The sequence below is a fragment of the Corvus moneduloides genome, chromosome 5 (assembly GCF_009650955.1).
Source record: "Corvus moneduloides isolate bCorMon1 chromosome 5, bCorMon1.pri, whole genome shotgun sequence".
NCBI classification, from domain to species: domain Eukaryota; kingdom Metazoa; phylum Chordata; class Aves; order Passeriformes; family Corvidae; genus Corvus; species Corvus moneduloides.
The window spans coordinates 32,740,911-32,764,032 of record NC_045480.1 but is presented as its reverse complement, the minus strand read 5'-3'; the positions used below and the strand labels follow the sequence as shown (position 1 = coordinate 32,764,032).

At 41.0% G+C, this 23,122-nt stretch overlaps 2 protein-coding genes and 1 long non-coding RNA gene across 4 annotated transcripts in view; 1 reads left to right on the top strand and 2 right to left on the bottom strand.

Moving 5' to 3' along the window:
• Nucleotides 1–8,904: 8,904 nt before the first annotated feature.
• LOC116444037 lies at nucleotides 8,905–15,812 on the bottom strand. Of its 2 annotated transcripts, none has more exons than XR_004240185.1 (3): nucleotides 15,561–15,812; nucleotides 13,853–14,013; nucleotides 8,905–10,974 (listed from the first exon to the last, which is right to left on the bottom strand). It is a non-coding gene; the product is annotated as an uncharacterized LOC116444037 (long non-coding RNA). The 2 variants fall into 2 exon arrangements; XR_004240186.1 differs by having other exon boundaries at nucleotides 8,905–9,557.
• Nucleotides 15,813–15,915: 103 nt separating this feature from the next.
• SLC25A4 (solute carrier family 25 member 4) lies at nucleotides 15,916–18,469 on the top strand. The gene is made up of 4 exons (XM_032109079.1): nucleotides 15,916–16,115; nucleotides 16,364–16,850; nucleotides 17,143–17,283; nucleotides 17,636–18,469. The coding sequence occupies exons 1-4, from the start codon at nucleotides 16,005–16,007 to the stop codon at nucleotides 17,791–17,793; spliced, it is 897 nt and encodes a 298-aa protein (XP_031964970.1). The 5' UTR covers nucleotides 15,916–16,004; the 3' UTR covers nucleotides 17,794–18,469.
• Nucleotides 18,470–20,597: 2,128 nt separating this feature from the next.
• The window catches only part of CFAP97 (cilia and flagella associated protein 97), a 32,708-nt gene continuing 30,183 nt past the window's right edge, over nucleotides 20,598–23,122 (bottom strand). Inside the window, exon 6 of the mRNA XM_032109080.1 lies at nucleotides 20,598–22,496. Within this exon, the coding sequence (XP_031964971.1) occupies nucleotides 22,369–22,496 (128 nt within the window). The 3' untranslated portion in view covers nucleotides 20,598–22,368. The remainder of the gene's footprint in view (nucleotides 22,497–23,122) is intronic.

The following is a 23,122-nucleotide window of genomic DNA, read 5'->3' as shown; positions in this document are numbered from 1 at the left end:
GCTGACTTGAGAGGAGATGGGGAACATATGATGGGAAGGGAGAAAGAGCTGAGCTGTCACTGAGGCATCAGGATCCTTATGCCATCCATGAAACTATCCTGATCTACTATGAATTAGTGTAAAGAAGCTCTGTTCTACCAGGTCTGGCTGGAATTGAGTTAACTTCATGAAAGCCCATGTGTTGCTGTGTTTTGGTTTTGTGACTAAAACAGTGTTGTCGGTAACACACTAGTCTTTGGCTATTGCTAAACAGTGCTTGCACAGCACAGCATCAAGGCTTTCTCTTTTTCTCCCACTGATCCACTCTGGTGAGTAGGCTGGGGAGGGCAGGCACAAGAATCATAGAATGGTTTGGGTTGGAAGAAGCTTAAAGATCATCTACTTCCAACCTCCCTGGCATGGGCAGGGACACCTTCCACTACACCAGATTGTTTAAAGCCCCATCCAACTTGGCCTTGAACACTGCCAGGGATGGGGAATCCACAGCTTCTCTGGGCAATCTCTGCCAGTGCCTCACCACCCTCACAGTAATGAATTTCTTCCCAATATCTAATCTAAACCTGCCCTCTTTCAATTAAAAGCTATTACCCCCTGTCCTTTCAAGAAGATGGGAGGGAACAGTGCCAGAACAGCTGACTCAAACTGGCCAAAGGATTATTCCATACCATATAATACCATGCTCAGCATTAAAAATTGGGTGTGGGGTTGTCTCCCAAGATAGCCATTGTAGCTGATGCTCGGAGACAGCTTGTGGAAGGTGGTGAATGATTAGCTTTGCATCCCTTTGTATTTTTTCTTTCACTTATTAAACATCCTTACTTCAACCCAAGTGTTTTATAACTGTTGCTCTTCCTGTTCTCTCCCCTGTCCTGTCTGGGAATGACTGAGTGAGTGGCTGTGTGTATATTTAGATGCTGGCCAGGGCCAACCCGTCACATCCATCCAAGTAGCTTATCATAGCAGATACCAGACAGACATTTCAGAACAGACAGTCCAATGCCACACTTTTGCTCCATTGATAATGCAACAATGTACTGAAAAGGCACCTCCAAGACAAGCAGGTCTTTAAATACACCCAAAGGAAAAGCAAGGTAGAAAGAAGCAATGAAGAATTATAGCTACTGGTGACAACCAAGACAGCTGTTATTTCCTTGCTGAAAGTGGACTGTAGGAGGTACAGCAGAGCCTCCTGTTCCCAGCCTGGAACAAGCAATGCAAAAAAAGGAATCTATTTGCAGAGGTGAGCACAAAAGAAAGCTCTCTGTGAGCACCAGTTTCTGAGCTATTTGACAGGACAGCTTCACATCCCCCACAATCTTGAAGAGACTTCAGTTATATCTGTGGTAGCAGGAAGTGCATCTCTTCCAATCATCATCTGTTACTTTCCACTCAGAGTGACTCCCCTCTGTTCAGGACAACACTTAGAAATGTCCACTAGTGAAATGGGTGAAATTACTAAGAATCTCAGACACTTAGTGTGTGGAAAAAACCAGAAGATGGGTGCAGCTGGACTTCCTTTCAACTGAAAGAATTAAGAGGATCCTGATGTAAAAGTACCTGTTGCCGTGAAAACACTGACAGCAATAAAACCCTCCATATCTGAAATAAATCCAACTGATGCTGAAAAAGAAGAAAATTTGTGCTGAAGCAATATAAACTGGTGACTAATAACCACCATGAAGCTGATGCCTCCACACATTCAGACAGACTGCAATCAAAGCATAATCAGGAACTGTCAAACTCATTCCTGCAGTGCTGAGATCTCCCTCTTAGATGGCAGAAACTGCTCCCTGTACTCAGAATGAAGTACAAATAAAACCTGGTAATGCAATATTCCCCTTAAAGATACAGGATATTTGAAGCTACAGCTATGACACCATCCTGAACAAAGGACAAGAATCTCCAATGTGACTGAACCAAGAATAATTAAAAGATCTTCAGATTTTTGATCTTAAGGTCATCAGTATGTTGGGTACACTGAGGATGGTGAGGTAGCAGAGGACTGTCCAGTTGTGGCTTGAAAACGAAAAATCAACTGAAAAAATCCATTATTTTCCTGCCCCTTAAATAATCCAGTTACTTCACACAGTTTCCCTTATACAGAAACACAAATGCCCTGAATGCATTCAGCTGTAGGGATTACGAAAAAGGCTGCTTAAGGAAACACTCCTAAGAAGTTAAAATTCTATCTCCCCACAGAGAGATTGTTTTGGATAAAGAAAATCATTCTCACCAGAATTCAATTGCTTTCTGAAATTCCTGCTCATTAATCACCTTTCTCTTTAATTTGTCATTTATTCCTGAGAAAAATGTAAAAAAGACAAAACAATACTAAGAAAACATTTCATACACATTGAAAACAAATGAGGCCTAGGTTAGTGAAAAGATTGAACTACTTTAACCACATATTCCATCTTCCACTTGGAGAAAGGGTCCAATTCCATTTAAAGAAAGTTGCTCACCCTATATGGTAAGTGAAAAATTGTCTCCCTTCCCCCTCCCGGCATACAGGTTCAGCCCACACTGTTCAGGAATGGCATAGGACTTAATGAAGTTTACAAAAATACTGCCTTATATAAACAACATATCAGAGATCGCAAACAACCTACTGAGCACAGTAATTAATTATTTAGGACTCTTTGCTGGCATATTTAAAACTAAACATTTACTTCTGAACTGGTCCTCTGTGACCAGTACCCCTTCAGAACAAAGCCTACTGCACTGAGAAATACACAAGTCCAGTTGAGAAGCATTAACAAACAACAAAAAAAATAATCTGAGAGCCACATACAGTTTTTGCCAATGCTGTCAAATACCAAGTGCAGGGTGAACACAGCATTCTGCAAATATGAGAGCAGGCATCATTCTGAGGTCCAGTGGCTGGCACTTCTGGTGACCAACAGGCAGAAGGAGGCAGTGAATGGAGAATGCCAGACACCCATCAGCTGACATCCAGATGCCAACATTTCTAACCTACCATGTATTTTCTTCCACAAGGGATACTTCCACATGGTTATTTAAACCAGTTCCTTAAACCATTTATCCAGCAGCTTCAGGACAGCATTTCTCCGTTGGTCACTGCTTGTGGTTTGTCTGCCTCCGTAAGGCACTGAGAGCACACTGATGGAAGAGGCTCTGCACAGCTACTAAAAGTAACAAAAAGAAAAAAAAGAAAGAGATCCACCCTAGTATCTGAATACCTGGGAACTATAAAAGCCACCTAATGATGATCTTAGCAAGTCTGGGCAAAAGACACAAAAATTCCTTCCTGAGAAGAACTTAGTGATGCTGCCACTTTCCAAACAATGGAGCCCATATATTCTCAGCAAATCTTTCACTGCAGGATTGGTGCAGGCTGGAATGCACCTGTCCCAATGAAGATATTTACAGAGCCTTTCTCTACATGTCAACTCACTAACTATAAAAACAAGGATACACACATGTCTAATCCACGACTTCTTGACACATCTCAGAAGGTGCTCATATGGTAGCATCGAATTGTGGATCTCGCTATTCTATCACAGGTGATTTTTCTGTTTCAAATTTCACAGACTTCTGTGGCTTATGCAACTTCTGCAGTTTACACTCACAAAGGGGTCACAAATTAAACAAGATAAATGTGACTGGACAGATGTTTATCAGAATGTGGCCAAGAGTGAAATAAAATTAGATTGAACCAAGTTTGCCAGCTTTGCTTCAACTGCAGCCACACCAGACGCTGGACTGATTCTCCCATCTCCCATTTCCCTGTGAAATCTATGAAAGAAAAGACACAATCAGATTTTACCCGTTCCCACTTTTTTCAACCCATATCCTCAAGTCGGAGACTACAAGTAAAACTGATCTGGTTTTTATCTTCCATTAGAATTTTTTTCAGCTGTAAATGCAATGTGATGGAATCAAATACTAGCCAACGAAACACCTGGGCTCTGTAGAAAGCAATATGATCACTTCTACTCAACCAGGTCCTCCTGCCAACTTGGCTGAGCTGTGAGTCTTGCTTGCACAAATCAGCATCCCAGCCAGACAATGGTATAGTCTCTCTCTTCTGCTATTGGGAGCCTGGGAAATGAAGCCAAGTGATCCCAAAACTGAAGAGTAAACCAAGTAGAAGGGAAGGTTAAACAGACACTTATACTGGTTCTCTGTCTTCCCCCAAACAGGCCCAGAGTTATGGCCTGATTATGCTTTACAATACAAGCAGAAAAGTCCTCACCTTTAAAGTTCAGTTTGAGGTTGCAGGCTTGAATGTTAGAAAAGAGTTTCTCTAACAGAATCCTTCCTCCTGAAGGCAGGGAAAGCCAATAAACAGCCTCACAGCTGCGCTGTTACAGCCACTTCCCAAAGTGAAATCACACCTCTAAAAATCCTTAATTAACTCACATATTTTGAAAGAAGCTTTTATTTACTTTATTATTCATTAACTGCCTGCATAAACAAGTCACCACAAGCCTCTGCATACTGTACAACAATTTGTTGAGTTGATGAAAAGATTAATGACTACAGTTGTTTTTATCACTGTACAACATTAGTTGAGTCACAGGGTTCTGATCAGTTCTGCATTTATTTATATTTTATAGATTTTTTTATTAGTCAGAAAATTGGAAGTTTCTTTCCTTTGAAAGGGAGCCACAGGCACATTGATAGCTAAGTCAAAATCCCACGCATGTTTGGGACAAAGAAATTGAAGGCAAGTGTTTTAAAATCAGTATCAAAAAGTGAAACATGCATATCACATTTAAAGATACAAACATTAACATAGCAATCAAGGCTTAACATTAAAACCTGTTTTGCGAAGCGAAGCAGTGAGTTTTCAGAACCATACACCACAAGTTCATTTACTTCATTAGGGCCATGAAATCAGCCCAGCTGCTTTGATCCAGAACAGAACCCTAAACACAGCTCTTACAGCTGCTGGGATATTTGCAGATGTGCAAGCATTCAGGGCTACACAGGCTCCAAATCTATCATGGGTGTACTGCATCATGGCCAGGAAATACCCCTTGATGGCAATTCCCTCTAGCTCTGATGAAATATCAGATTACTTCCGTTTTGCTTCCACACTGCCTCACGGATCAGCTATGGAAAAAAAGGTCCTAGACACCTCCAGGTGTCATGTACTTAGACAAGATGGCTGTAGCTTTCTACACAACTTTGTATCAAACATGTGTGTAAGTAGGGAATTTAATAATTCTACATAGTAATCAAAAGTATAGAAGAGTTTTTGACATCTGAATTACTGATCGAAATTCCTTCCTCTGCATCTCCCCTGCACACTGAAACACAAACAAGCATGTCAAAAAGCATGATTTCTGTGTCACAAGTTGCTTTGCAGAGTCACAAGGGCCCTACCAGTGCTAAACCCCAAGAAAACTATTAGCTATGTTCTGTTGCTAGGATCAGAACTGCTAGTGAAGATATTAGGGCACATTTCAACTGGCTGAAGCACTGCCTGAAACGTGAAGCTGAAAGCACGAATTCACCTGCTACTGCTTTCCTAGTTACACTTCGTTATGGATTTGTGGGATTTCATCACTGACTTACTTTGTTTCCCGAATCTAAACAGCAGAGGGCAGCACTACAGCCTGGTTCAGCCTGGCATCAGCTTCTGGAAAAAGACTCCATACGGACTTTTCTGCTGTTTATCAGAAAGGTTATTCCAGGATACTTCTCTTGCACTGGGCATAGGCCCAGCATCTAGAGGCCCTGTCTACTTAGTAGGTATCTCTGCCTTCCTGAGTCACCCCAACTATGAAAGGCCATGTTTCCTGGCTCTGTTCCAGCCTGACCTATTCAGGGGAAAAATAATCCTGCTTCAGAAGGCCAATGCTAAAATAAACCCATGCTTGCTGGAGAGTGGAGAGGTGACAGGGAAAAGGAGACTATGTAAATGAATGCTTCTCCTCCCTTGCTATAATCAACCTCCTCCCATCCACATCACTGCTGCTTGAAACTGAGAACAACCTCCCCTGCTGAGCTGTGCCCAGTAGGAGAAAGTGCACAGCTGCCAGATAGCTTTCCCAAAACTACATCAATGGGATCTCTTCTCTTGAACTGAGGATGTTTCAGAAGTGGAGGAATAAGGGGAAGAGAAGTGCTCTGCTTATGGTGGTTTGGGCTTTTTTAATCTTATTTCGCAGAGGTGACGGGCAGAACAAGAGACAAAAGTATAGAATAAGCTGCAGGGTACCTGGTACTGCTGTCTCACCATTTTCCACTCTTTTAGCTCTTTCTGTATGTGGATTATTACCAGTGAACAAAAAAGCCTGCAACTTCAAAAACGCCTCACAAAAATGAAGCATGGCATTGAGGAAATACGTGGAAGCCAGAGAGATATTTTAAATTGCATAAATATCTATTTTATTTGAACTGTTTCTTCTGACCTGACTCTCTCGTCTAGTTCTGTGTATAAAAAAGGGTGCCAACCTACAACATTGAAAAGCAAATCACAAACAAGCAGCAGACTCACACAGCTTGTGAGTGACTCCCCCCAGTCACTATGATCCTGGAAGTAACTTACAAGATCCAGATAATTTATCCCTGACTGACTATTTCAAGACTGTTTCATGTCTGGAATATTGTTCCTAACACCTCAATTTTCCTCATTATATACACTCAGACCATCCCCTGTCTTTTATCCCTTTATAGCCATCTGGAAAATAGAAAATAGCTCAGTCTCAATTTCTTCCCTTACTGTATATTACTACAAAGGAAAAGAAATTAAATGGAGCAATAGGACAATTCCTTTTACAGTGTTGACCCGCAAGCCACTTTTACAGCATATATATTCATTCATTCATACCTACCTATAATATAACTGTACATACATTTATGTCAATTTCAAACAATACTGCAACATTTAAGAATGTACAGTATCTTCATTTATTTCTTATGATGCCATGAAGATTTTTTGCCTTTTCTTTTATACCCCTGTTATACCTTTTTACAACTTCTGTATCGTTAGTGCTTTTTGCCTACATTCTTGGACTTGTTTGTTCAGCTAGGAGACTGAACATTTTAAAGCTTCGTAGGTAGGGGTTAGTGTGCCCCAGACTCCAAGGTCCCCTCCAGAACACATTCTGTAAACTAAGATAGAACCATCCAGGGGAAGGGGGAGGAGAAGGTTCTTTGGGGAGGGGGGCTCATTCAAGCCTCTCATTGGGGAATTTTTGATAGATCTGCTAATTAGTAAGACCTATAATGATATACCAGATCTTTTGGGGGTGGGCATTGCGCTGTGCATTTCGGTGCATTTGACCTGGACATGTGCACCTCAGGATCCTTAAAATACATACCAAGGTAAAATCCCTTTTTCCCTTCTAACCGTGTTTGACTCTTGATTTAAGACCAGGAAAAGGCATCACTTAAGATTTGTAAGAAAGTATTCAACTGAATTCCTATTGAATCAGAAACTGGCAGTCATTCTCTAGGAATGAATGAAATACAGATTGATGTTTTTCATCAAGCTGAGGTAACATACCACAGAATCTAATTGTTTCCTGGCTTCTGCTTCTGTCCCCATAATTTGTTCCCTTTCATATCCTGTGTATCAGCTGGGTTTAGCTGATAAATTCAAAGGAATTTTTGGACCTGGGACTCAAACTGGATTTTTTCCACAGTGAGTTCTGAAGCATTGAAACACCCCATGAAGGGACACGAGGCTCGATGCCATAAAACCCATAAACTCTGGCGTCTAAAGACTTTCTCACCCAGTTTTCTCACTCTTCAGCAGTGTAGTTATCATCTTCAACATCAGCATCCCACTTGCTGAGATTTTGGCTTTTCAGCAGACCTTTATTTTCTTCATGCATTTTAATAATGTGTGGCATGGAACTGACCTTAATTTGCCATTTTCTTGCAAAATGAAGATTAATATTTGAATTTATTATAAAAAAAATTCTGGCATTATAATCAATACAATTTGAATTACAACCACAATGTAATTGCAGCCTATTCAACCAGCATGTAGGGTGACAAAAAATTGATGATTCATTCACTAAGTAATACAATTTATTCATTTCTCACTTACTTGAAAATAAGCTTGAAATTCTATTAAAACTGTTGTGCTAATAGCTATTGCAAGTTTGCATAAAAATTACATCTACATTTAATGCCTGAAATTGTTTCTGTTTTATAAAAATATGATTACCTTGTTTTGCTACTGCAGTGCAGTTATCTGACTGTGCGCGAAGCTGTGATTCAGTTAAATATATACTGCTGTCAGAAATAATTTCAGGGTTTCCTACAATATATGAAAATAAAATTATTGTCAGCAAGAAAACAATGAACTATTATGAACTATTTCACAGAAGAATGACTAGTCTAAAGTAAAATCACAGCATGAGAAACTCTATAAAATATCTGAAAACAGGAAGATGTAACAACTTGAGCGGGAGCTAACAATATTGACACTTTTATTTAAAAGAAAATTATTATATTATAACCAGATGTATTGTCCAAAATAGCAGGTGGAAAAAAAATAAATCACTTAAATAATTTAACAATTCAAATCTGTCTGCCTGAAACAATTGATTTTAGAAACACCTAGAACAGTAAAGTCACACACAGAAACAACTTAGAAAATGCAAACCAGAAGATTAACAAAACAAACAGACAAACAAAAAGATCAATTTAAATAATTTTTGATACTCCAAAATTACAGCAACACAAAGGATGATAAAAAGATGAATTGAAAAGAACAAAGGCCAACTTGAATTGAATAAAGACTTGCATTATCCCATTAAGATTATATTAAGATAATATTTAGAAGAGTAAGCTTGAGCAAAATAGAAAATAAAACCCTACTTAAAATGCTACATGAGATTTCCTCATATACTCTAACTTGCACCAACGTTGTATCAATGATTTTAAATGGTAATTACTGGTTTATGCAGACCTAAGAAGAAAGAATAAGTCCCTACAACTCTAAGAAGAGGCAGGCAATTGAAAACTAGGCAAGAGTCACCAGAGCTATGGAAAGCTGAACACGAGAGTCATCACACAGGGTATTGCACGAACAATGTAAAGAATGTTGCACTACGCAAAGAGGGCTGGGTGTCACACTGGACATTCTTCCAACCCAAAAGGTTTTCTGAAGAAGAGCATGTTGCAAACTTCAGGTCAGAGATGTCTACGTTAATACTTTCGCTTTTTAATAGCTTTGCTTTGCCAAGCTTTGAAAACAAATCAGGCCTATTTTCTAGGTCATGGAACTTAGGCAGGTGCTTCTGAATTCTGCATTCACACAACCCAGTATTTCTCCAGTTTGGAAACAAACAAACATTAAAAAAAAACCCCACCAGGTAAGCAGGAGAACTTGGTGAACAACTTTATTTCCTGATCGGGACATAAAACACATTTGGAATGTTACTGCTAAGAAGTGTTACTCACTAGCAGCAAGAGAAAATTGTGTCTTGTGGAAAATACAGAGGGCTGCAGCCATAGCTTGGCTTTGCTCTGATCACACACCTGCCCAGGCATTGTTGATACTGTTTGCAACTGTCACACCTTCCAAGAGATCTCGTGAACACCATGAGAAGCATATATCTGGGAACGAACTGGAACATGCAGAAAAGCAAAGTACAATGTTAATTATCTCTTAGCACAACTTCTATCTCAGACAAAAGACAAAAAATCATAGAAAATATAATATTCCAAGGTAGTAAGTAGGAAAATGAAACTTCAAGTATCTATCAAACATAACAATTAGGACCCTGGAAATGTAGACTTTTCTTGAGAGGCAAACCTTGCCCTGAAGGTTACAGTTTTTGCACAGAACACAACACTCTCCAGATCTCATTTCTTCCATGCAAAGTTAGTTCAAACTAGAAATTTTAAAAAATAATGAATATATAAACATCAGAGATCCTCTCAGTACATATTTTTTTCCTGGAAGCACAAAACCTGAAAATCACAGAATCAATAAGGGAAATAAGTTCCACCACGTAATGAAACATGTTTGGAAATGACTAAAGGAATTATTTTCTGCAGAGATCTACACCAAAAGAAAAAGTACAACATTCCTTTCAGCTGCAAAGTAAGCTTTCAAATTTTGCTTTATGCTTGTTCTGAATAAGCTTTAATGGTTATTATTGAAATAAATATAATCTTGCCTCTTAATATTATTGCATATATATACAAATGGCATGTGCAAGAGAGATCTGGCAAAACTTGGAAACCTCTATTCGTGCCTTGCTCTACCACACACTGACAAAATGACCTTGAGAAAGTCACCTCACTTTTCTTTGTCTTTTTTTCCAAAATGCCTTCTGAGGATAATGAGTTATGCTTTATATCAAAATATATTTACCAAAGAAGAGCTAGTAAATAGTGAATTATTATGGAGTCTAACAAGTCATTAATTTGCTTATATACATGGCTTGGAAACTGTCCACAATATCTCTGCTTTATGAGTTTACCAAAATCTGTGATGTGTACTGTTTGTTTGTGTCATGACTGCATTAATAATCAAAAAATTAATAGATATTCTGGAGTACTGTAAATGTTTATGACAGCCTGTAGAATTCATTAATTATTCACTGTAACACATCTGTGACATAAAAGATGACTTTTGTTCTCAAGGTATGTTGACATCTATGAGGAAAAACCACTGATGTTCTAAATCTTAGCAACACTGTTATTCTGTCTATAGCATACCAAGTATTTACTGTACAGTCCTATAGAGAAGTGAAATTAATTTCAGAGTAAAGACTGTGATTGCAATTCTTCAAACAACTAGTGTAGCACAAAATAATGCTTGTCTGATTTGAGTACCAGATAGTTTCTGGTTTAGTTCTGTTGTACTAAGGATCTGAATTTGTATGAAATAAACAAATCTCTGATGAGGAACCAAATCCTGCAGTATTGGTGCTTGATTTGTTTCCCTTCCCCCTGGTTCTTCATGCCCCACTCTTTTCCAGTAATCTTTGCCTTCTCCAGTACCTCAGAGTGGCCACTAGTGAAGCCAATGAAGCACTGAAAATTGAAAAAAACATATTAACTTTAAGTTAGTTGCCTTCACCAGAGCAATTTTTAATGTGGTAGAAGACATTCAGTCAACACATACACTTTCATTATTAGTTCAGTCAACAGGGAATGTCAAAAGTATAACATGCCTGGCCACACACATGCACAAGAGGAAACCAGTCACTGCAGACTAGAGAGACTCTGTCTATCTTGGTTAACCTTGCTTGTGGGCTATTTCTCCACATCTCTCACGTGCTCTCTTGCTGCAACTTATCTCTGCACTCCTCTAGTTTTCCCTCCTGGTTTCATCGCTTCCTTTTTATTCCTTCAGCTGCTGCTTCTTGTTTCTTAAACAATCTACCTGAGGCAATGAGCCCTACCTCTTACTCTGCCTCCTTGGTGCTATTTTCCACACCTACACTTCTGTATCCCCACTCTCAAGACTTTACCATTGCTCAACTGGCCCTTCTTGTATTCCTGTTCTGTCCTTCTGCCTGGTCCGCTCCCCTTTCTTCTCTTCACTTGCTGCAGCTGGGGGATACACTTTAAATACTTCCCATAGGCCTATTACATCTCAGTGTCCACACATCCTGGATGCCCTTGCCTGACTCTCTGCAGATTCAGTCTCTTACAAAGACTTCCATTCTCTCCATCCCATCCCACCCCTTACTGAGGCTACCCTCACCATCCCCATCACATTTTGCCTGCTTTTAAGCAGTATCTCAGCTCTTCTCCCGTCTGAAGAGGGAAAAGCCCACTTCCTCCTCCTTTATCTTTATTTTCTTGCACAGATTGATTGTAGACTCTCTCTGTTTCTTACTCTCCACTCCTATCTCATGAATTATGAAGTATGATTGCCAAACACATACCTCAGTCTGCCTTCAGCTTCAACTTTCTGGCTGATCTGTGATCAGGTTTACTTCATCCACAACTGTTTAATTGTGTCCCCTTCCAGTTGTGCCATCTTTATAAATTTTCTTCCTACTTTTCCAAATTAAATGAAGACCTGCACTTTTCAAGTGCTCTCTTCCTGAACATCTTCTGCACAAATCCTTGCCAAAGGAAATATTAATATGCTCACTTCCTAAAAGTTTATTCCTTGTGTGACAGGTTGGGTATTTTTCCTTCCTACTTCCATGCCCCATGCTTATCCCGTTAAAACAGAACCCCTGATATTAATTTTCATCCACTTCCTCAGTTTTCTTCTGAAATGTCGACCCTCCTCCAACTCCTCATCATCACATTACAGACATGCTCTAATAAACAAACACACCCTATGCTGACTGTTATTGCTATTTCCACTTCTCAATGTGCTGCTTACACTTACTGTCCAATTTTCCCCCCTCCAGCTCAAAGTAGGCTCCTAAGACAAGTAACACCAACACCCAGCTAAAATAACCCTCACTAATACCTGTCCAAAACAAAACTCAAAGCTCACATTACTTCATTCTTCTTGATCATCTTTGTGATCACCAAACTCATTATTTCTCTTCAACTCTTACCCTCAATTAGTTCTGTTTTGGCTCTCTTATTCTCCTCTTCCTGATGTCAAATATATACCAATCTTAAAAATGAGAACTTACTACAATCCCACAAGTCATTCCAGAAAAAGCAACATCTTTCTTCTTGGCATCTTCCCAATACACTGTCTACTCACCACTGTCTAGGCTAGGAGACAGGAGGGTCTGACTGATTCCTTGTGCTCCCCCTTGTGTATGCCATCAAGCTTGGACTGCTGACTTCTGAGGAAAAGATTTTTTATTTTGTGTCTGGCCTAGCTTCAGCGCCAGGGTTCCCACTGTCTTGGACACGTAAGTAAACAAGGGTATGCACTACTTTGGAAAAGTTGATCTCCTGTAGTGTTTGAAGCTGGCTATTCACACACTAGAGCACAATGCAATCAGTCACTAATCTCTCTTGAAAGTGTAGATGTAGGTTATTTTTAGCTCAGAATTTTTAAGAACAAAATCCAGTGTCTTTATGCTATGTCAGCAGTGCAGAGCATCCACAAACTCAGCCTAGAAAGACAAACAATCCATCCAAAGCTGCAAAGATCTAAGGAGGAGGAAGCTTGAAAGCTGGCTTTCAATAATTCAGGGAGCTTGCATTTTCAGAACTGTTTTAGCCATTTCTCTAGGAAAGTATCAGAATATTGAATACCAAACACCAACTAACTGTATGAAAAGCCAAAGGTTCTTCAGCGGGTTTTTTTAACAACATTTCCAGCTAGTGGAAATAGCTCAAGGTACCGATGGAGTTAGTAGTAAATTCCTTACAGGATATGTTTGAACTTCTACAATAAGTAGCATTATTATACCCCCTCATTATCATACATAGGAAAGATTCAAACCAGGCATTTGGAGCAAAAAATCAAACAAATAAAGAATAACTCTAAAAGTAGCCAACAGATGTCCTGGTCCAGGCCTGCTTTTGCTAAAACTGTTTAGAAGCAGGGTCTCTCCTGGAAATAGGTATCTGGGCTCAGAGAAGGGAGAGCAGAAGCAGAAAAGTGGCCGCTCACTTGCTATGCAGTCCTTTCTTTAAATACTGGCAGTTATGGGTAAATAATACTAGTGCTACAGAAATATCCGATCAAACAATCTCTGTGGATGTGATGATGATACCCAACAATAACTTCAAAAACTAACTGGAATTCTTATCATAAAGACTTTATTAAAATGTCATTTAAAACCCCCCAACAATTTAAATGACCTAAAAAAATAATTTAAAACCCCCACCGATTTAAATGAGCTAAATCAAAGATGTTGGGGAAGGGGCTGGCAAACAATCCTTTCAGGCTAGACCTCCACTCCAGTCTTACTTCAGGCCCCCCACTGCCTTCCCTCCTCGGGAGCATCTCACCACCACTCTCCCATCTCCCACTCACCGTACACCAGTCAGCAGGGCACTGGCTGACACCTGAGTGCACACCCTGAGGAGACCTTATGGGTCTGGGTAGCCAAGCAGCAGCTGCGAGCATCACTATCCCAGGGGTCCGTGTGAAACCAGCAGTAGAAGTCTCAAGGTGTTAAAGGGGTGTTTGCTTTCCTGTGAAAAGAGGAGACACCAGACTTGGCGAGTGAAGTATGAGGAAGAAAAAGGAAAGGTCAAAGGTAGCAGGCAGCCACATATGTTAAACAAAACTCCTTTCAACTCACAGTCTAATTCTAGGGATCCCCTATGCTTCCTACTTGTGCCTGCTTTTGGTCCTTGCTTGGGGAAATGTCTCTTTGGGGGCGGGGGGCAAGGGGCGCTCTTCCCTTTTCTTAGAAGCTGGGGAAAGGCTCCATCCTCTCAGGAGGCCAAGGTGCAAAGGGTGCTTCTGGAGATTACACCCACTTCTCACACTTGAGGTTCATGAGAAGAGACCTCAACAGCCCTAGGAGCAGCAGAGGGCAAGAGAGATAGGGGATCAAATGTACCATCCTGTTGGGGTCCCTCCCCCGCCGTGTAGCCCTAGGAGAGGGGCCCTGAGGGCACAGACACGGGGTTTCCCTGCCCCTGCTCAGCCTCGTTCCCGTTGGTTGGTTTGTGTTCCCTGCGCGGGCAGAAGGACCCTTGGTCCCGTGACTGGAACAGTTCCTCGGCAGAGCTCCGGCCATGCGGCTGGAGAAATAAACATCTCTGAAACAGCTATCAAGAATCTGTCTGTCCATAGATATTTCCTTTCCACGGGACTCCTGGTTTGATATATGCGTGTTGCAGTATCCCCACTGCAACACCATCCCGTTAACTCATGCTAACAAACACATTGGTGAGAAGAGATGCACTGCCCTGGCAAGAATGTTTCTTTGTGGGACAGCCAAGCTTTTAGCAGCTACATTAAGATGAATTCTATTTTCATTACTGATACCATATTATTCAAAAGAAACCCTTATGAGTTCCTTGTTATAACATTGTCCTGTCTTAATAGGTCTTTAGGGCAAACTCCTTGGTATGCATCTATACTGTGCTGCATTGCCTTTCACACTACTATTCCACACAACCAAGTCACCCAACAATGAATCATAAGCTCCTGCTTTCTTATGGGAGTCAGCCAGAAAAAACAGATGAGAAACAGGGAATCTAATGGGGGAGCCATGTAATCTTCATTTGAGACTCAAACATTTTTCTAAGAACCAGATGCTGCATGAAGGCAGAGCTTCACTACAGCCTTTACTCTTGTTTCACACTTGGTGCGGGCCAAGCAACTTCAGCATGCCTGGGTATGTGCTTCCTAGAGTCTCTTCCCTTCCCTCCCTCCTTCAGAGGGGACTGCCTGTGGGTCTTGCGAGGGTCTGACCCTGCAGGGGTGAAATGAGGGTACAATGCAGGAAGGCATGCTGCCTCCTCCTCGGGAAAGCTGAGTCCCAGAGCATGCTGGGGTATTTAAAGACCTCGATGCCTGCAAGTTCCACACAGCGCATACAACATGAAGCAGCTCTCTGGCCTTGACCCAAGGGAGGCCCAGTCCAGTGCTGGTCACTGATGCTTATGACCACAGCACCACCTTCCAGGCGGGCAGCCCTGGGGAGCTGCGCGGTTGGGCGTGAAATCCATGTCCCCCCTGCCCCTCTCTGTGTGAATCCACGCACATCAGGGCAAGGCTTAAACACCTTTAGTTGGCTGGTCGCACTCTCAGACCGCTCTGGGCAGGCTTTCAGCCCTCAGGCGCTGCCTTCCCCCTGGACGGAACGGTTAACGCGGCCTGAAGAGCTCCTGCCAGCTCCCCATGTTCCCTCCGGTGCCTCCCGGGAGCTATAAATACAGCAGGCACATGCTCTGACACCGCGTTCCCCAGCAGGTACCAGATAACTTTAATTTGCCCTTTAAACGTCCCGGGCCGCGCGTCCCTCGCGGCCGCCGCCCGGGGGAACATGGCGGGGCGGGCCCGGCGGGCCGCAGCCAATGCCCGCGGCCCGGGGGGCGCCTCCTCCTATCGCGAGAGGCCGCGGGCTATAAGCGGGGCGGCGCGGGGCGCAGGGCCATTTGTCCGGCGGGGTGGGGAAGTGCTCGCTCGTTGCCTCTCTCCGGGCGGGGCTGTCGGACCGGCTCACGGCATGGGTGACCAAGCGCTCAGCTTCCTCAAGGACTTTCTGGCCGGCGGGATCGCCGCCGCCGTCTCCAAGACGGCTGTCGCCCCCATCGAGAGAGTGAAGTTGCTGCTGCAGGTGAGGGGGAGACGGGGGGCGGCGGTGCTGCGCCACAGGTGGTGCCGGCGCGGCGGGCGCTACGCGGCGTGACTAAATATGGGAAGGAGCTCGGCCGGCTCCGGTTACGCGGGAGCTGCCCGGGACATTCAGCACCGCCTCGGGGTGGCGGGAGCAGGGCCGACCCCGTCGGTGCCCTTCAGTGTGTGGGGTCACCCCTGCGGTGCCCCTCTCTCACCGTCCCGTCCTCCTCCTTCTCCTCCCTGCAGGTCCAGCATGCCAGCAAACAGATCACGGCCGATAAGCAGTACAAGGGCATCGTGGACTGCATAGTCCGCATCCCCAAGGAGCAGGGCATTCTCTCCTTCTGGAGAGGCAACTTGGCCAATGTCATCCGGTACTTCCCCACCCAGGCCCTTAACTTCGCCTTCAAGGACAAGTACAAGCAGATCTTCCTGGGCGGAGTGGACAGGCACAAGCAGTTCTGGCGCTACTTCGCAGGGAACCTTGCGTCCGGGGGTGCCGCGGGAGCCACCTCCCTCTGCTTCGTCTACCCGCTGGATTTCGCCAGGACCCGGCTGGCGGCTGATGTGGGCAAAGGAGCCGCTGAGAGGGAGTTCTCTGGCCTGGGCGACTGCCTTGTCAAGATCTTTAAGTCTGATGGCTTGAGGGGCCTGTACCAAGGATTTAGTGTGTCTGTCCAGGGCATCATCATCTACAGAGCAGCCTATTTTGGCGTATACGACACGGCCAAGGGTAAGAAGTGCATGGAGGAATGACTGCAAGGGAAGATCCATTCAGGAAAGGCACTCGCAGTGCACTGGGCAGTACAAGGACAAGCAAGGTTTGGCTCAGCACCGGCTGAGTGCAGTGCTAGAATGTGCACAGGTGTTTCTGACATGCACTCCTGCCTCCCTCTACTTGCTGCTCTGAGATGCCTTGGGTTTGGATTGACTCCGGGGTTGGTGGGTGATTATTCCTTCCACAGCCATCTTTCCCACAGCCCTTTCCCTCTGTACTGATTCCATTCATTTGTTCTTGATGACAGGTATGTTGCCTGATCCAAAGAATGTGCATATCATAGTGAGCTGGATGATTGCCCAGAGTGTCACTGCAGTGGCAGGGCTGGTTTCTTATCCTTTTGATACTGTGCGACGTAGGATGATGATGCAGTCTGGCCGAAAGGGAGGTAAGAATAAGTGCTCCTGTGGTGTTCTGGCTGCAGAAAGTTTCTCTTCATCAAGATAAAATGGGAGATACTGGGTATTTTTTTTTTTTGTCTTATGGAAAATTAATAACCTTCTCATTGGAGTCCTTAAAAATCCAGTGGGGAACACATTGGTGGTTATTTCTATCATGTTGATCTAAAAGACTGAGAAATTACTTGATTTCCTATAGAGAAATAATTTTCCTTAATTGATTACTAAATTTTAAATCCTCTGCTGTACTTTGCTTATTCCTTGTTGTTTTTAAGATACAAAAATTGAAACATACTTGCTGTATAACTTCAAGCCTTCTAACCTTTATGTTTGTTTCCACAGCTGATATTATGTATAAGGGCACAATTGATTGCTGGAGGAAGATAGCTAAAGATGAAGGATCCAAAGCATTCTTCAAAGGTGCCTGGTCGAATGTGTTGAGAGGCATGGGCGGAGCTTTTGTATTAGTACTTTACGATGAAATCAAGAAGTATGTCTAAAACTTAATATCATAATGCAGTAGTTCAATTGTTCTCAATCAACTTTTTTAAAAATATGAACTTGTGATGTAATGGACAACAAAATATTTCCTAGGGAAACAATAAAATTTGAGTAACATATCTGGCAGAGATAAGGATGCATTAATTTAGAAATTGTCCACAACATCACAGTTACATTTTGTATGAGAATTCCTCCACCATTTGTATTGGAACCTGTGTATATATTATATTTCAAATTGCAGGTAATAGATTTTGTCTGGAGACAATATTTAAGTGGTCTATACCTAGTTTAAAATCTAATATTGTGAACTGTTAATAGATTGTCATAAATATTTATTATACTAAGTGATGGCTCTAGCTACCCAACACTGTGATGACATAACATGATTTAAAATCATGTTTTCTTTTAAAGCTCTATTTTTTAATATAAGTGAAAAGTATGTCTGAAATTATAACCATACTAAAGCACCAGGCTGAGTTCCTAACTGCAGCCTCTTCCCTGACAAATTATACAGTAATATGCTTGAAGCCATAATCTGATTTTTCAAATACATTTTGTAGAATATGGAAATACAGTGTTTCAAAAATTCCTTGTATTGTCACAAAGGAAAAAGTTGTCTGCTCTGATGTTCAATTGAACTAAAACTGAAATGAAATAAATTACTATATTAATGAACTTTTTCCTGTTGTTTTCAGTACACTGAACACATTGCAAGCATGTCCTCCAAGGTGATGTGCTAATCAGGACACTGTTAGTGGCTGTCTCTTGAAAGTTTTTTCAGCAGAGCTTTAGGTAGGTGCTTATTGATAATTCTACAAATGCAAAACCAAGTGGATTCAGTTTAAGGGTATTGCAGCCAGCTATCTTAGAGATAGGCTTCCACATAGTCTTAGCTGCTTGTATAATTTGTTAATATTACCCTTAACGTTGAAGCACGTCCTCAGTGAATAAAGAAGTTATTATTGCTTATTTTACTTGAAATAGTATTCTAGAACTGAATACTCAAGAGTTATTGAAATAACTACACTTTCAACCATTATGAACACATTGCACTATTATTTACCAGTGAGATCAGTCCATGCTCAATACACTTTTTGAACTTCAGATGCTGCAGGGTTGTGAATGCATGGAAGGAACAGGCTGGCTGATTAGGCAAAGGAAGGAAAGTGAGCTGTGGCCATTTCAGTTGTTCAGTTAGACTACATATAGACAGGCATTTGGTCTGTACCCACCTAGGAAAAAAAACGTAGAATCAGAGCATAGTTTGGGTTGGAAGAGACTTTAGAGTCCATCTAGATCCAACCCCTGTGCCATGGGCAGGGACACTGTCTGCTAGACCCAGTTCCTGGCCTGGGACACTTCAGGGTTGGGGTGTCCACAACTTACCTGGGCAAAAGGATAAGACTAAGCAAGTAATCAAATAAACTTTTATTTCACCTTCATCTTTTACTACTTCATATGTATGGCTTCCAGTTATCCTTTTCCTATATTTGAAGCATTTGTCTGATGCAGGTAGTCCTAGCTCACTGTCACTTGGCATGATAGGCTCTGTTTGTCTGCCACAGATTCAGACCAGCAGCTCTTTTCTTCCTCAAGGCAGGTACCAGCCACTAACCAGTGTATGGAAGCAACATCTATCCACTTGAAGAACAGAAGCTTTTGGGAAATATTGGTCCAAAAAATGACAGGCTCTTTTTAAATTAACCAAATATAGATTTTTTTTTTTTTTTTTTTTTTTTTTTTTCCCAGGACAAAAACTTGGCCTCATGGTTACATCTCCCTTTTTCATGGTTGCTCTCTTAAATACTTGCTTTTCTAGATACCAGGTCTGTCTTCTTTTCCATAGTAAATAACCAGCATTGCAATCTATCAAACTGTTAAGTTTATGAAGAAAATATTTTTACTGGTTTTCGAAGTGCTTTAGTTTTCCTTAAAAACTCTGCCAGTTTCTGCTCCTTCTTTTTCTTCTTCCTCTGCACATTCCTAAAGGTTCCTTATGAGAAGCTTGCTAACACAATCCAACTATCCACTTCTAATCTAGCTCACTGATAAGGCTGCAGGTGGCATTTGGATGTGCTAGAGAAGATGTAAGTTGGCTACAAAGAGACAGACTGTAATAGGCAGAGGTATTAAACCTTGGGGAAAATGTATGTATGAATGAATAAGGTAATTAAGAGGAAGCAAAGAAACTTCAAATAAGTGTAAATGAAAGAAGTTACATTTCAGAGAAGAAAGTAGAGGGACTAAAGACTATTAAAAAGGAGGGTGAGTGGTATCAATGCAGGAAAATGCCACTGGGCTAAGAGAAAGTACATGAAATAAAGCATACAGAAAACACAGGGAAATGGCTCATTTCTGCTTAAATGCCAATGCACACAGTATGGGAGATTCCAGGCAGTGCTCTCCATAAAGATACCTGTGGTCAGAATTCAAAACTGTCTATGAATTAACCATTCTTCTGAAAGCAGCTCTGCCGAGTCTGTGTCACTCAGTGTAACACTTGCTGAAAGTGTAACCTAAAATGCAGCAATCAGTTCTGAAAGGTTGGAAATTAGAAAGCTTTACAGACGGTCTATAGTTGCTACTTGAACTCCCATTGTCACTGTCAATTAATACTATTTCTTCTGTACCTTTGCAAGAATTGGTCACAGGTAAACTAAAGCCAGTGACAAAACCATTATTCCCTTACATCTAACATTTGAACAACAGAAAACCTGCATTTTTTCTATGTACCAAGCTATTCAACCTTCTTTGCACCTTAATACTAATTATAAAAATCTGAAAGAAGCCACTGCAATGACAATTCATGTTAAATATTTTATTTCTTATGATTTACAAGTGACATACAAAATTGACACTCTTTCATACCAAAGTTAAATAAGATGAAGCAATTAAAAGTTGTGAACTTCTTCACAGAAAAAAACCTATCATATGAACATTCAGAAATACTTAAACTGTTATTTTGATATTCACATTCAAGGACAAAAATCTTTAAATAGAGAATAATTTTAATTAGCACAATAATAGAAAATAAATACAGCAGCACTATACAAAGAAATCATTAACAGTTCCTAACCATGAATAACAATCACAATACAAATCTGTTTGCCACAATGCTGCTTAAAGTTAAAAGTTCTAAGTTTTGTCAAACAGCTAAATTTGATCGGCATGTCACCAAGTGAAGAAGCTCTGCCAAACTATCACAAGGACTGAGTAAAAAGTGTGTTACAATGCAGAATACCTGAAAGCCTAAGCCCTCATGCAAGCACTAGCAAAGAATAATACACTTTTCATGTCAAAGACCCAGCATTACCAAATACAGTTTTTTTCTTTATCCATAATACAGAGATTTCCTGTATCTCTCCTGGGAAGAAGCTAGGGAAGCAAGCAAAGTTTCAGCAATATCCACAGATAGTGGCGTCACAATTTATGCTCTTTATAAGGCTACAGGCCTACAAAACAAGCTCACTGAAAGTTTACCTTTATGTATAGAAACAAACCACACCACCTACTATTGTGATTACCAATGCCATTAAATTTTACTCCTCTTGTAAATGGATGTTGATATTGGAGCTTATCTGACATTACTACAAATATTAGATATGAACATGACACTTAAAAACAGGTCAAGAAAAGTAACAAGACTTTGTTTTCTATTGTCTTTTTTTCCCCCTAAATCCTGGTTAGTAGTCACTCAAAATCAAATGTTCAAGATGTTTCCTGCACCTCAAGTTTACATCTCCCCCCTGAGAACAGACATCTGCAAAAATAGGGCCATGAAGTATTTCCCTTGCTTAATATTATTCTCTAGTTTGAGAAATAACCAGAACTTACTCTTGTTTACACTGAATCTGAAACTGCTGTTTACTTCAGTCTTTACTGTTCAGATAATATCAGACGCTTCTTTCCTATGCAAAGATCCCAATACAACTTCCAAAATCCTTTTGATCTGGAAGAGACACAGCCTTGCATACAAAACACACTCCAGGTGCTAAACGTTTAACAGTGGCAAAACATCATCTTCTGCAGCCTCAGTATTCTAGCTCACCATGCAGGAATACACAATCTGCTTTTCATCTCTTCACATTGCTGTTAAAGATTCTTTCAGTCACAAGAACATGACCCACAAAATTCAGAAGGCTTTCATAAAGCCAGGATGTAAAGCAAGGACAAACCAGGAATTAAGCCTATGTTTATAAGTTTAATGCATTATTTTAAAGTACTATTAATATTTTAAAAATTTTATTTACATCTTGCACCTGTAGCGCAGCAATTCTTTCCTTCCATGGTATGGATACGAATTCCACTTATGATCTGAGACTAAAATAATAGTTAAATTTCTATTTAACTTGTCCATTTAAATACTGCCTTCTCTTTCTTAAGTTCTTCCTGTCATGAAAAACAGTGACAGAAGTTTTTTACACCATTTTAAAACCATTTTATAAACAGTAACTCTAAATGCAATGCATTTTAATCACTGAACAATGCAGAAAATATTTTTGCACACAGAATTTACAAAAGCACTAAAAATAGAAGTTTTAGTATCATCTCAGTATGCAAGGCAAAGAACACACTTATAACCAAGCAGCACGAACATTAGTGGGTTTAGGTCTCTGTAATGCCCCACTGGCTGAATCAGGCATGGGCTTTTCGTTCCTCTGGTTCAGTGTACTTTGTACAGTGGATGGTCTTGAAGGTCCTCCTGTTAACACACAAACATACAAAGGGAGAATGCTTATGCTTAGCACAACAGAAAACTTCATGCTGTGGTAGCACTGCAACACTCATTACCATAGCTCTCAATAAAACCCCAAAACAAATCACAGTAAATTGAATACAACCCCAAAATAGTGGATTATGAGTTGTTCATAAATGATCAGGAAAAAAATTCAAGCCTGTGGTTCTTTACCCTGACACATATGGCTCTATAGAGACACATTGTCTATGTCCAAATCTCACACACAGAATTTCTGAGAAAAACAAGGCTACTATCAGTAGATCTGAATTTTCTGAATGAGAATTTGAACATTCATTGGTGTTATTTTGAGGTTTTTGGTAAGGTTTGTTTCTCCCCCTTTCTTCTTTCAATAAAGGGTACTGGCAAAATGAGAAGCACTTTATTACAGGGATTTTTTCTTCTTGGAAAAGATGATTGACAGGATAATTTATTGAAAATTTAGGATGGCAACAAAACAATGCACATAGTAATCACTTTTGGTGTGATTGGAAAAATTATTTTGATGACTTTCGTTTGATAAACGATCAACCTAGAGATGACAGAGAAAAGAACATATTTGCTATTCTTAACAGTAAGTGCTTCACCGTTCT

Excerpts from the sequence above, each read along its gene's own strand:
- SLC25A4 (XM_032109079.1), top strand. The coding sequence starts at position 16,005 with ATGGGTGACCAAGCGCTCAGCTTCCTCAAGGACTTTCTGGCCGGCGGG. Across the intron at positions 16,851-17,142 it reads CGTATACGACACGGCCAAGG|GTATGTTGCCTGATCCAAAG; the intron begins GTAAGAAGTGCA and ends TCTTGATGACAG. Across the intron at positions 17,284-17,635 it reads GCAGTCTGGCCGAAAGGGAG|CTGATATTATGTATAAGGGC; the intron begins GTAAGAATAAGT and ends TTGTTTCCACAG.